General features: G+C 39.1%; 1 protein-coding gene across 2 annotated transcripts in view; it reads right to left on the bottom strand.

The window, feature by feature from the left end:
* Positions 1-13,684, bottom strand: part of LOC147701928 (myosin-1-like) — a 253,534-nt gene that overhangs the window by 120,793 nt on the left and 119,057 nt on the right. For both annotated transcript variants that reach the window (XM_086930553.1, XM_086930554.1), the window contains 9 exons: positions 11,340-11,489; positions 11,057-11,227; positions 8,972-9,272; positions 6,261-6,328; positions 6,090-6,177; positions 5,882-5,999; positions 4,445-4,568; positions 1,675-1,811; positions 459-714 (listed from right to left, as the gene is read on the bottom strand). In XM_086930553.1, the coding sequence (XP_086786679.1) occupies positions 459-714; positions 1,675-1,811; positions 4,445-4,568; positions 5,882-5,999; positions 6,090-6,177; positions 6,261-6,328; positions 8,972-9,272; positions 11,057-11,227; positions 11,340-11,489 (1,413 nt within the window). The remainder of the gene's footprint in view (positions 1-458; positions 715-1,674; positions 1,812-4,444; positions 4,569-5,881; positions 6,000-6,089; positions 6,178-6,260; positions 6,329-8,971; positions 9,273-11,056; positions 11,228-11,339; positions 11,490-13,684) is intronic.

Raw genomic sequence — 13,684 nt, 5'->3', positions numbered from 1 at the left:
ATGTCAAGCAACTAGTATTATAATTCATCTACCCTAGTCAATGCTTATTACTGTAAAGCAATTGTTCCGCCACCTTTTTAATACATCTACGTGCTGGACACAAAGACTGACACACAGCAGATCACAAATTGCATACAAAATTCATAAATAATTAAGAAACGAATTTTTCTCAACCCTAACTATTTCTGTTCACTTTTCAAAATATGTAAATAATGCAGACTATAAATGTTCTCACCCCAAAATATTTCTGTTCTCTTTTCAGTTTCAGCAGCCTGGAAACTGTTTTTTTTGTGCTAAAAACAGACTTTTTTATGTACTAAGTAATATCTACCCATTAACACCGCACCTCTATCACTTTGAGTTGTTAAACATGCTTTATTGGATGATTTTTGATGAGTAAGATTGACACAATCTGCTGGTAATAATCAATGATTAGATTGTTAAGGTATTTGACTTACAGAGTTCATTTGAAGGAGGAGGTCATTCTTCTCTTTCATCAGAGACACCATGGTTTCTTCTATTTCCTTCCGTCTCACTTCTGATTTGGCTAGCTCTTTCTGCACTTTCTCCAGCGCTTCTTTGAGGTTCTGTAGCTCCTTCTCTGTTTCTGCACTTTTCAGCAGAGGTTTGATCTTGAAGAACAGCTTCATCCATGGCCAGTGTTTCACATTCATGAACGAGCGCAAATTGTACTTAATGGTGACAATCGCGTCTCTATGAGAGAGGTTTGCATCCATTTAATGTGTGAGAAAGTTGACAAAGCGTTTGGTATGACAAATAGTTTTCTTTTTTTGCCAGTGTTTAACTTTAAATCAAAACTAGACTCAATTCTGCCAGGTAAAGCTTGAGAAGTGTGCCCTAATCTTAAAATATAGGCTGTCTTCATACTAACATATCCATTTTCTAACATACAGAAAGTAATATTCAGTACTTGGCATACACATTAGCATTTCTCTTTCCTACTCATATTAGAGCATCTCATGTGATGCACATTTTCTGTTTAAGCTCACTATGATGTTACTTAGCATCATGCTGATACCAGCATTCATGATCCATGACCACATACTGCCACAAGGACAGTACCTGCATATCCTGAACATTGCCTCTTATGGAAAGATGAGACATTAACCTTACACCCCAAAACATTTAATACAAGCATAGATTTCACTGAAGTACCTCCTGTTAATTAAAGTCATGCCACTGACATGTTTTCCTGCCAGACCCACAAGACCCAATGTGGGTCAATATCATGGAGAGTCACTGAAGGTTAATGAAATGTCCTTGTGCACACTCAGCAAATCATCGGACAACAACATTGTTAGATCTAATATACATCTTATGTCAGGGAATGGGTAAATGGATCATGGGTTAGCAGAAAGACAGCAAAGCATCACTAAAAGATGACTGCATGATTTACTCAGCTGAATAACTGTTCTGATCTCAAAGTCAATTTTAAAATGTATTAAAGGGGAGAAAATAAGTGGGAAAGGGATGTGATGGGGTACCATCAAGAGGCTTTTATCATGAAGCCAATCTCTATAAAATGCATTTATTTTTTATGTTGATGCAAACTAATGTAGAACAACCTGTAGTTTTAACTTCATTGTCATACAGAGTAGCTGAACAAGTCATGTCATATTTTATCTCATCACTAGTTCTCAGTTTGAGACTTACCTTCTTTCTACCATATTTTTGAACTCTTCTCTCGCTAGGAAACCTCGGGCAAATGCCTGGGTATGAGTTATCAGTTGAGTCAGCCTTTCATCTCTCATTTCTTCAAGAAGGCCAAGCAGACCTGCCTTAAAAAACACCTGAAAAAGAATCAGCCAACTTGAGCAGAGCATTGTTCCCACTGATTATAAACATAGTTATGTGTATGTTTATTTGTACACTGCTAGTGCACAAAGACAGCCGTTGTATATAACAGCTACCTATCTGAACACATTGAGAAACTAAACAATAGCACACAAAATAAAAGTAATTGTCTGAGATCTACATTAGTGTATTGTATATTATTAGAGTTAAAAAGTGAAGATTAATATGGTTATTGTGATAGCCAACAACAGAGCTAGGCTTGGAATAGGTGTGCTTCGAGTTTACTTGAGAGGAGCATGAGGGAAGAGGTGGTGTGCATCACTGATGGAAGTTCATTCCAAATGGAGAGTGCCAGCACTGCAAACCTTGTCTATTGATCTCGGTATTTCTAGGAGGATTTTGTAGGTGGAGACAGTTGAAATAGTTGGAATTTCTTTATCATGGCTTTAAGGTATGTTGGGGCAGATCCTTTAGCGCATGTGTAAGAAATCTACAGTATCATGCATTTGATTCTTTCCTGTACTGGGAGTTAGCGAAGGCCTCTATAGTTTGCTGTCTTTTAGCAAAATATTAGACAGACCGCTTCATTTTGGGATTTTCCATCTAGTGATCTGCCAATGTAGTCGTTTGAAGATGTTGATGATGTTGTCTTGAAAAGTCATGCTGAAAATTGAGCCAAGCTGCATGGTTCTGAGATCTTTAAAATCTGGTAAAATATAGTTAGAATGAATTGTAGTGAAACCAGTAGACCACTGCAAGAACCATAATTAATTTGCTAGGATGCATTCTTGATAACTGCATTTACTTGGAATGTGAAGGTAAGGTCTCTGTTCAACAGGACTCTCTGGGTACAAGTCTTCTGGACTAGTCTGGGTGAAGGTTGTGTCACACACAGAGATTGCACTGATGAGACATATGACTGACAAGAACGCCAGAGCGCCAGAGAAGGATCCAGAGTCTGGGGCAGTGAGCTTATGGCATGTAGTGTGGTGGGAGAGTACGAGTGAATTGACTTAATCGATCCAAATCTGTGCCTTATGTTCCTCATAGACCCTGCACCCTCGTGGCCCTCTTGGTGTGCTAGAGGCTGCTGTTGTCCAGGCTGCACTCTTAAAAGCAGCAAGGGGTGCCTGTGACCACACTTGTGGGAGAGATGCTGCCTTATGTGCAGCGTACGCTGACAGTGGAGCCCCTTGGCTCCCTGGGTCTGTGGTGCTGTGGTGCTGTTGGGTTGGGTTGTTGAGCTAGAGATGGAGCCATAACTAGGAGTTTTGGTAGGGTTTATAAACCCTCAAAGAACACAGAAGGAGTATTGAAGGAGCATTGAAGAGCTGAACGGAACAGACAGCAGCCTGGGACCTTCAAAAGTATTTGGTGCCCCTACCGTCGTGGCCGTTTTGAAATAGGAACTGGACTTATATCTCTCTTTTTCCATTAAATCTTCCCATAATGATATAGTGAAGGAGTGAGCCAGAGTGCCCTAGAGCTTTACTCACCTATTATCACATAATACCATGCTCAAGCATATGCTCCTCTACCTTAGAGTCACTGCAGCCACTAATGCACATACTACGGTATTGCAGATGGCTTCAGCTAGCCCTTGCTGAACATACATTGTTAAACATATATTGTTTAATATTACATAATTTTTCTATCACTCTACCTTAGTCATAGCCTTAGATTTCTGTACCAGAGACATCTATAACAAGGTGCACTAAGTACGTCTGAACCCTGTGTTGTACCCGAGTGGACATGGCTAAAGTGCATCCCAGGCATTGGAGTGCCCTCTGGCTGAGCTACGTCTGTCCTTTTTACTTTACTTATACTGCATAGACAGGATTCTAGTCTGACTCAGGAATGATGTTAACCTGGATAATGAAGTCATAACGACTACAGCATGTGGACCCTGGCATTTAACACCTTGGCTGCTTGAGATGATTTTCTGCTGTGCTGGGCCTTAATAGAAATGGGTGTGGTCAGAGATGCACTGCTGCTTCAGCTTTGCACCTGTTCCTCGGTGTTGCAAAGACTTGTTTGCTGCATGTTTACTGTTCATGTTGGGTATGCTTATGGAATTGCTGCTTGGAGCACCGCTTCTCCATTGGCGGTAAAAGTTCTGTGAGTTAGAGGGTAGCTTGGGCTCACAGCTTAATGTAATGCTTATTGATCAGCCGCGGCCCGTGCAGGTAAGAGCGGTGGGACGGTGGGGCTGGTTGGGTGGGGATTTCGACAGACGACGTATGTCAAAATCCTCCCACAACTGGCCCCACCGCTGCACCGCTCTTACCTACACGGCCCGCTGCTCATATTGATGCTGAAAACAGTGGAACTTAATCAACAGAAAAATCTGCAATGCTTGCATTGTAATTGACCCTGCAGTCCGTGTGTGTTGGGGTGAATATGGTGGTTGGGGGGTGTTTCTTTGTGTGTGTGTGTTCATGGGAGAGGAAACTGGCAAACCAGTTTCACAGTACAAAAGTAAAAATGTTGTTTAATGGGTGTTTAAATAATGCAATTGATCTTGGTCACGCTCTAAAAAATGATACAAATTATGTTTTTAAGCTATCAAACTAAAAGCCATGCAAAGTAAACTGCTGACCGGAAAATCGGCATCATAGGTAACACTTGCCTTTGTATGGCCAAATTTATACTGAGTGTGGTCGATGTCAATGGATCTCAGGAGCTTTTCACACGCCTTCCTGCTGTCAATAAACTTTTTATCAGGGATGGCAGTAGGGTTTAACACTTTGTACCTGTTATATCCAAGCGTAAAACGAAAGTGTTATTTTTCAGCCAAATCAGTTAAAATCCAATTCAAAATACAGATATTTACATTTAGTGAATCAGTAAAACATCATTTTGTAAAATGCATGTATTTTTTTTTTCAATACATATTGCCTTTTCAAATTATGATTATAAAGAGGAGTCTTTTTCCATCTGATCATCTGAATAATTAATTCCATTATTTAATATTATGTGCTGTATAGAAATTGTTGAAATAATTATGACTCCCATTGCCAGTTTAGCTCCCCTGTGGCAAGCTTACACTGCCAACAGTACGTCAAATCTGTGGAATAATGGGGCAGCGTTAGCAATAATGGGGCAGCGTTAGCAACACTTTGCACAAAAATTACACAAACCAATACAAAGTTTTGATAAAGTATTTACTTTCCAATACAAAGTTCTTAAAGTAAAATGCTTTGCACTACTGTGAGCGAAGAGGGCATCCCAGGGGTGGCACTGTGGTGTTACCGCATTACCACCCATGGTATATGGTCAAAGCCCATCCAATACAACTGTTAGACAGCGCTTTGCACCTAAAATAATGCCTACTTAAGGTAGGCACTAAGTAGGAGAAATCATTTATTTTCTCCTAATATTCCATGCATGCATGTGTGTTGTATGGTACAGCACACATTCAATGTGTGAAAACGTTAAAAAATGTCTGCGCATAGTATTTACTATAGGGTGCTCTTCCAGTACAAAATATTTTCTAGGCACCACACACACTTTTGCATTATGTGCAAAGGTGTTTAAGTGGCACAAGGCAGCCTGTTAGTGCACCAGCATTGGGAAAGAAAGTATCAGGACCATGACTTACAGCCTGATTTAGATCTTGGCGGAGGGGAATACATTATATCCTATGGAGATCATAATATATCGGACGGGATATCCGTCACGTTTGTGACAGAGTATTCCATCCATCGAGATCTATATATAGCCCTTAGTCTATATGACCCTGTGCTGCTCTCTCCCACTAGCACAAAAGCATGTGAGCAACTTTGGGTACTGTGCTGCGAGGCACTGTTTTTAGAAAATCTGCCCCATGGTCTCAAGGTGGAAAAATGAGACATATGGGAAATCTGAAGCATCACAAGCCCCTTCTTTAAAACGTGGCGTATACAGACGGACTGGTGCATGGGGTCGCTAGATACATTTGTAATTAATGACCTTCGTTTTTTTTAAGGTAATCAATTAGTTCTTTTGTTTATAATGCACTATTTATTTTTTATTCAAAATAGAATAAAATAAAAAAATCTTTCTCTCTGCCCACAAGAAGGAGTACCTTTGTTTGAAATCTCCATAGAGGATTCTGCTAGGGAATCCCTTCCGGCATATTCTTATGCCTTCCAAAACACCATTGCAACGTAACTGGTGCATAACAAGATAGTTGTCCATGGCTCCTGAAATATGGAAATGTTACATGAAATTAATGTCAAGTGTAATACAGCTAAACAAAACACAAAAATGCAGGCATTTCTAGAGTGTTTTACCTGGGGTTTTGGTCTCATTGGGAATCAAACAGCGAACAAAATGTGGTCGAGTTATTCTCAAATTTGTCATCAATTTGTTCAGGTTTTCCTAAAAAAATCAAGATATGAGTACACGGCAAAACAATAAGAATATAAATCAAAGCGAAACAAATGTTTAGCATGGATATTTACCCTGAAAAGTGCAGACACTGTCTGGAAGGAAGATCCTTTCTTCTTCCCACTTAGTCTGCCTGCATTTTCTGTAATTTGGTGGAAAAGGGAGGTTTTGTGAGAATGTTGACAAATGACAATTCAATCTGCATTAAACATTCAGTATTTAGGCACAATACATCAATGCATGAATCTAGTATAGCATATGCCCCCAAGTACTACTATCATCGCATGATATCTTAACAGATGTGGTCTTATCGATTGTAGAGAATACAAGCTTGTAATTAGGTGGTCCTCAAGGTGTTTTTAGGACAAGTGATTGTTATTGGGCGTTGTTGTCAGGAGGCGTCCATTGGCATTGAAGAAACTCCTACAGCCCAGGTATGGGGTCCTGGCCCAAAGTGTATGAGGTGCAACTCCTGATGTTCTCCTTATCTCTCTTGGGAACACAGGTCCTGTACAAGCTTTTCCCTGGAATTCAAGGTTTCTCCTGTGGCAGAATGTGGGCGGAACAAGACACTCAAATACAGAAGGAACCTCTACTCCCTCTATCTCAGGAGCCTGATGAGTTCCCAGGACACCACTTGAAAAGCAATTCTTTATGGCAATATTGTGAATGCATTGTTGTCTTAATTACTTGATTTTATGTTAACTTTCAATGTGTGTACAAGTGTTCGATGAAAGCATGGAGTAGGCCAGCTATTTTAGCAAAGTTGCTATGGCTCAGAAATAATCAATAAAAGAAAAGAACACAATTCGTTTTTTTTCCCATTCTAGTATTGTTTCTGTGTTCTACTTTTTGAATGGGCAAATAACATTTTATTAGGTCACATTTTCTCTAGTAACGCCCATCCCATTATGTGAAGCAAAGTAAGAAATCTAATTCTAACTCAAGTCAAACCAATAGCCAGATTATAATAATTCAGTAGCATTGCACATTGATTTTCTATGAATATTATATATATATATATATATATATATATATATATATATATATATATATATATATATATATATATATATATATATATATATATATATATATTTATATTTCTTTGAATCTTCTAGCCCTCTGGTTCCCCACCGGCAGAAGTGGAAAAAAGGAAATTGTTAATCATTTCAAGATTTGATCATATTTATTTATATATATGCCAATGGGAAGAGTACATATTGACTGGGTGTGACTACACGGCTAAGAGAAATGTTTTTTATTCTAATTGATAATTGATTAGGTAAGATAGCTTAAGAATATTTGACACTTTTTTGCATGGGAAATATTTTTGTAGTTGTGCAAACAATAACAGCTTCAACAACTAAACTATGACTTTACTTTATAAGAAGATCCTATTTTGATATTCAGCGTGTATACTGGGAATCATACACCTCAATATTTATTTATTTAGTTTTCAGTTCTATGTAGTGCAAACGCGACGTAAATATAATGTGAACTTGGAGTGCTTTACATGAGCACCACATTAGATTTCACAAGGTCAGGTTCCTTTTTTTTCAGGGATTTAGAGATTTAGGCCCTGATTGCGAGTCTACTCGAGGGAATGGTGGTCTCCCGACCGCCCGTATATGAGACGGGCGGTGGGACGGCCACAGCCATGCAGTAGCCGCCAAGAAACTTCCATTCCCTGACAATGCTGGGGTGGCCAGGAGGCTGCAATATGCTTGGCAGGACTGCCATGGTCCTGCCAAGCATATTATGAATCTACGCCAGTGGTGTCATGGAGGTTCCTCCTCCCTAAACACCGTGGCGGAGAGGAAAAAAAAGGCTCCTGCAAATGGGGATGCATACAGGGGGCACAAAATGTGCCCCCTTGTGTGCATGTGCCCCTGTTCCTGCATGGCATAGACTTCTCAGTCCATGCCGTGCAGGAACTGTTTTTGGCGTTAACATTATGGTGTCTCCCTTTAGAGCTACCATAACAGGGAATACCAAAAACCAGCCCGCCAAACAAAAGGAAACTCCTAATCTGGAGAGGTGGTTTGACCACAGCAATGGCGGTGCGGCGGCAGTGAAGACCGGGCACCGCACTGCCAAAGTTGTAATCGGGCCCTAAGTGAGTTGCCTAGAATCACATGATGTTAAGCCATTGCTGTTACTCAAAGCTGGTACCCCAGTTTCATAGTTGGCAGCTAGACAAAATGCCCACCCAAATTATTTTGGGAGATGGAGTTGGATATTGATATCTTATGGAATGTTTCAAAATGGTTAATATTAATTTTTGCTAAAATGTAATGTACCTATAGAAGCCCAGAATATTAGATTTGCGAATGTCATAGCCTCAAAGTCTTAACTTTTGTCACGAGTGCCTATACTGAGAACATAGACAAATTTAGAACTCAGTGCAATATGAGACTGTGACAAGGGAATTGGCAGTCATATTTTCCGGCAATCTTCTTTAAAACATATAGCAGAATAGATTGTGGTGTTCCCAAGAAAAGGGAACAACTGAAAGTCAGGAATTCTAAAAAAGCAAACAAGTCTGTTTTGGGTACATAATGATTAATTTTAGTATGCCTTCGCTTCTCAGCATGCCCAGTTCCTTGAATTCAACTACTAGTAGCCAAGAGAAAATTAGTTTTAGGTCAGGTGAACTAGGTTGAAATAGGTGCGCTATTGCTTAGAGATTTAAACACAGTATGATATACCTTGTGCACATTTTTTCAAGATTTATTGAAATATATCTCTTAGAAAGTTCATAGATTTGCTCTGCTTCTCTTACCTGCATCTGTTGCAGGAAATAGAGATGCCAAAAGTTTCATTGATGCTTTCTGGTACAACCCCACCACAGTCTCATTTAGTGGATCCTTGTTCTTCTCCAGCCAACCTGTGACATTATAATCTACAGTTCCAGCATAATGAAGAAGTGAAAAATGAGATTCAGCCTTCCCTTTTCCTGCTTTCGGTTTCTGGAAATTGGGAGATTTGCCAAGATGCTGGTCAAATAGCTTGTTCTTGAAGGTTGTGTCTGAAGCTTTTGGGAACATGCATTCTTCTTCAAGAATTGAAAATATTCCCAGTGGCTGAAAATACAAGTCAAGTAGTTAGAGTGTTAGAAGTTTATTGCAGTGCTGACCAAGATATAGAACTCAATTGTTATCTCTTACAGGGGATCACATTTTGCAATGATTATCTGTAAGGATTATTGCTATTGAACAACAACTAGGTCTTGACACCGTCTTAGACTTTTGATTATTTTATACGGTTGTATTAAGGATATTGCCATAGTGGTTCAAAATAAATAAAAGCTGATTTTCTATGAAATACAAAAATGTCATGAAATTGCAACATTTGCAAAATAGCTACTATATCAGTATACTACAAAGTCATTCATCAGAATATTATTAGTTACATAGCCACCATGTGAGAGCCTGTTTCTATAAAATAAAATGTTACCAACAGACAAAGCAGCAAACAACTTGGCAGATCCACCAGCTATCAATCTTGCTGTTCCCTACTACATTTAGAGGTGGGGAAACCCAGTTAGTGACTTGGACGCTAGGCCATATTGATTGTCTTCCCAACCATTTTAGGGCAGTTGACTGTCACCGAATTTGCTTGTTAAGCATGGCAATCCTGGCAAGAAAATCAATAAATTGACCTGATGTGGTGCAATAAAATGCCCTAGGCCTCCAGGCAATTGCTTGTTTGTTGTTGTAAAACAAATTCCAGATCCTAGAATTTTTTTGTAGTAAACAGACAAGCATGGTGCATGTGGGCAAACAAACATGCTGACTGTTCAGCATACTGTTCCGACTCCGTGCATCTTCCAAACCAGGAGTTGAGCTAAAGGCTGAGAGATCCACCCCAGGCCTTTGGGGATTTCATAAAATGGCACATGGTCCTGCATTCATGGAGTGTTGGCAAGGGCTGTCCGACTAGGTCTAAATGGCCCACATAGTTTTTTGGAAACAATTTCTGCTTTGGAATATTTTTAAAGCTGTTTATAAAACTTAACAAACCATGCCCACTTTTAAAATCATTACATTCATGTTTTCAAACAATTCCAACGTTATATCAATTACTTTTAAGGAACTTTAATTGAGCATAACCATTTTATAGCGTTTTATTTAGTAATGCAAAACAAATATTTGCCCAAGATGATAAAGAAGTTAATGAAGCATGTACTTACTTAAAAAGTTAGTATATTTTACAGGATTTATTTAATAAGTAGATCAATTATTACAAATAAGAGGACATTTTTCAAAAACTTTAATCATTATCGATGAGCTTTTCACAAACAAGAACATTTTCTTATAGGTTTAAAAACGAGTTAAGTTTTTTATACACAGTTAATATTTTATATCAATCAAGCATAATCTTTTCGAAATTAGACAAGGGCTTTAGGAGTGTTAAAATGTGCTTAGTGCATGCCATTCCTCTTTTCTTTTTCCTTTTGTGCAATGCTTCCACTTTTGCTTTTGTATCATTATCTTTGACTCTCCTTTTGACTTTCATTGTAATAATATACTGAATTTGCTGCCTTACATCTTATACCATTTTTAATATCCTTCCTGAATTTGATGGTGTATCAACTTGAGAAAACGCTCTTGATCTCAAAACTACACACATTTTTCTTTGAGGGACAGCTAAGAATGGCTACACTTGCATTCTTTAATATATTTGTGTGCGTTTAAATTCTGGTAGGCTTATTATAGTTAAATTATTTTACCAACAATTTACACCATTTATAAAACACACCTATATGTTGATGTAACTATACCATATACAAACATATATGCTACTGTTAAATGAATTGAAATAATCAGAAAACGATGTGCAACATAGATGTTGGCAAATAGTTTACCTTTTCTATAAGCTGAATGCAGGCTGCCAGGTCCATCCCAAAGTCTATGAACTCCCACTCAATTCCTTCCTTCTTGTACTCTTCTTGCTCCAGGACAAACATGTGGTGGTTGAAGAACTGTTGCAGTTTTTCATTTGTGAAGTTGATGCACAACTGTTCAAACGTGTTGAACTGAATATAAAATAAATGAAGAAAGATAAAGTTTTGGTCAAAGACTGGGTAAACCTCCCGTAGAACTGTACTTAAATGTAACATTACAACTCAGCGTACTGGCCACCCTTACATCAAATATTTCAAATCCAGCAATGTCCAGCACTCCAATGAAGTATTGCCTTGACTGCCTTGTATCCAGTTGCTGATTAACACGGGTCACCAACCATGAAAATAATTTCTCATACACAGCTCTTCCTAATGCACCAACAGCATTTTGAACCTGAAAACATGAAATACAATAATTAGTGTTTCATTGACAGTGCTAGGATGTATGTATATTTATGGCAAGCCAGCGAAACTAAATCTTTTACAATAACACATTATTTTTATCCAATGTACTAACAAATACAGATCCACACATTCATTATCATTGTGAAATGGTTAAATTTCATGGTATACCACAGAACACCTTAATGCCTGGAGAAAACGCTGGTCATTTATCCATAGACTAAATTCTATAATCACTTTTCAAAAGAAAACTAGGGACATTCTTATATGACTTAGTTGTTTTAGTCTTACCTCACTGCACGGATTTAACCCCGATTTAGATCTGGCAAGGCCCTACTGACTCAGACCATCTAAGTCTTCAACTGTTTCGGAAGATGGTCAAAGAGGTGCAACTTCTCAAAGGTTAATGGAACCCTGCTATACTATAGACCGTCCTCCCATGTGTTCTCTCTAACTCTGGTCACTTGAGCATAGGAAACAAGCTGGAGAATTAGTTCTTGAATGTTCTTGAATGTATCGTGGACCAACACCTCACCTTGCTCTGTACACATAGCACAAGACTTTAAATGTAATCTGATTCTCCATTGTGAACAAATGACGCTTACGGAGGAGGGTAGATGCCAAGGCACTCTTAGGGAGACTGTAGAGCAGCTTATCAGCTGAGTTCGGATTACTTGCAAAAGTCTGATGGAGGCTTTATCCACCTCCAGATAAAGGACGTTGGCGTAGTCCAGCCTTGACAAAGTAGGTGCCTGCATAACCATCCTTTGAGCTGGGAATGGCAGTAAGCAAATGATTTTCCTAAGCCATTTCAGAACTCTGAAACAGGTGGTGGCCACCTTCCCCATCTAAGGCTTCATTGACACATTCTCATCCAGCAGACAACAAAGGTTATTACCTTGGAAGCTGGATCTGGAAGAGTACCCAGGGTTTCAGGCCAGTGCAGTGGGCTCCAGAGCAAGGAGTCCTTTCCCAGCACCAATACTTTATCTTGTCTCCTTTGAGTTTGAGTGAATTGTTGTTCATCCACGTAGCCACCAAAACCAAACAGTTAAAGGCCTTGGAGTTGTGATACTGAGCAGATGACAGGGAGAAAATGATTTGCGTGTCGTTTGCATATGAAAATAGAGTGAGGCCACAACAGTCCACTAAGTCAGTCAGTGGACAAACATAGATGTTAAATAGCATCAGACTTACGGCTGATCCTTGAGGCACTCCAGAGGTGAGGGCATTGGTTTAGAAGTGCACTGGCTGAGAAAACCTGGAAGGTACAATCTTTTTAAAAGGATGTCATCCAGGCTAAGGCTATCCTTTGAAGACCCAGATCTGGGAACCTCTCTAAAAGAGTGGCATAAGACGCAGTATCGAACGCCACGCTAAAATCGAGTTGATACAGCTCAACCATTTCACCTTCATATAGAGCCATCTGAGGTGTTCCATGACTCCTAGAAGGGCAGATTCAGTACTGTGTCCTGCTGATTGAGAGGGATGTAAAAATGTTGAGACTCCACCAAACTGGAAAGTTGTTTATTAGCATGCTTCTCCAACATTTTGTTTGTTAAAAGAAAAAAAGAGAATAAGAATTGAGATAAAAAGAATTAATGTTGACTACAAAAAATAAAATGTGTAATCATGTTCCCTTGTGCGAGTGGTGATGTCTAGAATGTCTGATTAATTCCACATTGAATTTATGGCATAGGAATAGGTGAATTGATTGTCTCCTATTTTGAAATAACAGTATAGATCAGTCCCTCCTTTCTCCATTTTTCCTTGTTCCTTGCTTTTCTCCAATATTTTGGACATGATGAAAAGCATTGAAATTGGTCTATAATTAGACCAATTTTAGGGGTTCAAATTAGGTTTCTAATAGGAGGACCGTGCATGTTTCCATGTTCGTGGAGAGGAGTTGAGGAGTCATATCAAAAAGGGCATGATGCTAAGCTTGACTGGGGAGAAGGGATCTCTCAGGGAACCAAAATTAATTGAATGAAGCAATGACAGAAACAGAAGGTGTGTTGAGTGTGGCCTATGAATACAGTCTCTTTCAAGCTTGTGTGGGGACTGAGACTTTTCGGTCCTCGATTTCCAGAGACATCAAGCTGATGCTTGGTTCGGAAGCTTGCATACAGCCATTTTCAGTGAATGTTGGATGTCCATCACCTTTCTAACAAAAAAAAGTGCAAATTC

The sequence above is a fragment of the Lissotriton vulgaris genome, chromosome 7 (genome assembly GCF_964263255.1).
Source record: "Lissotriton vulgaris chromosome 7, aLisVul1.2, whole genome shotgun sequence".
Taxonomy (NCBI): domain Eukaryota; kingdom Metazoa; phylum Chordata; class Amphibia; order Caudata; family Salamandridae; genus Lissotriton; species Lissotriton vulgaris.
This window is presented reverse-complemented; position numbering and strand designations above follow the sequence as displayed.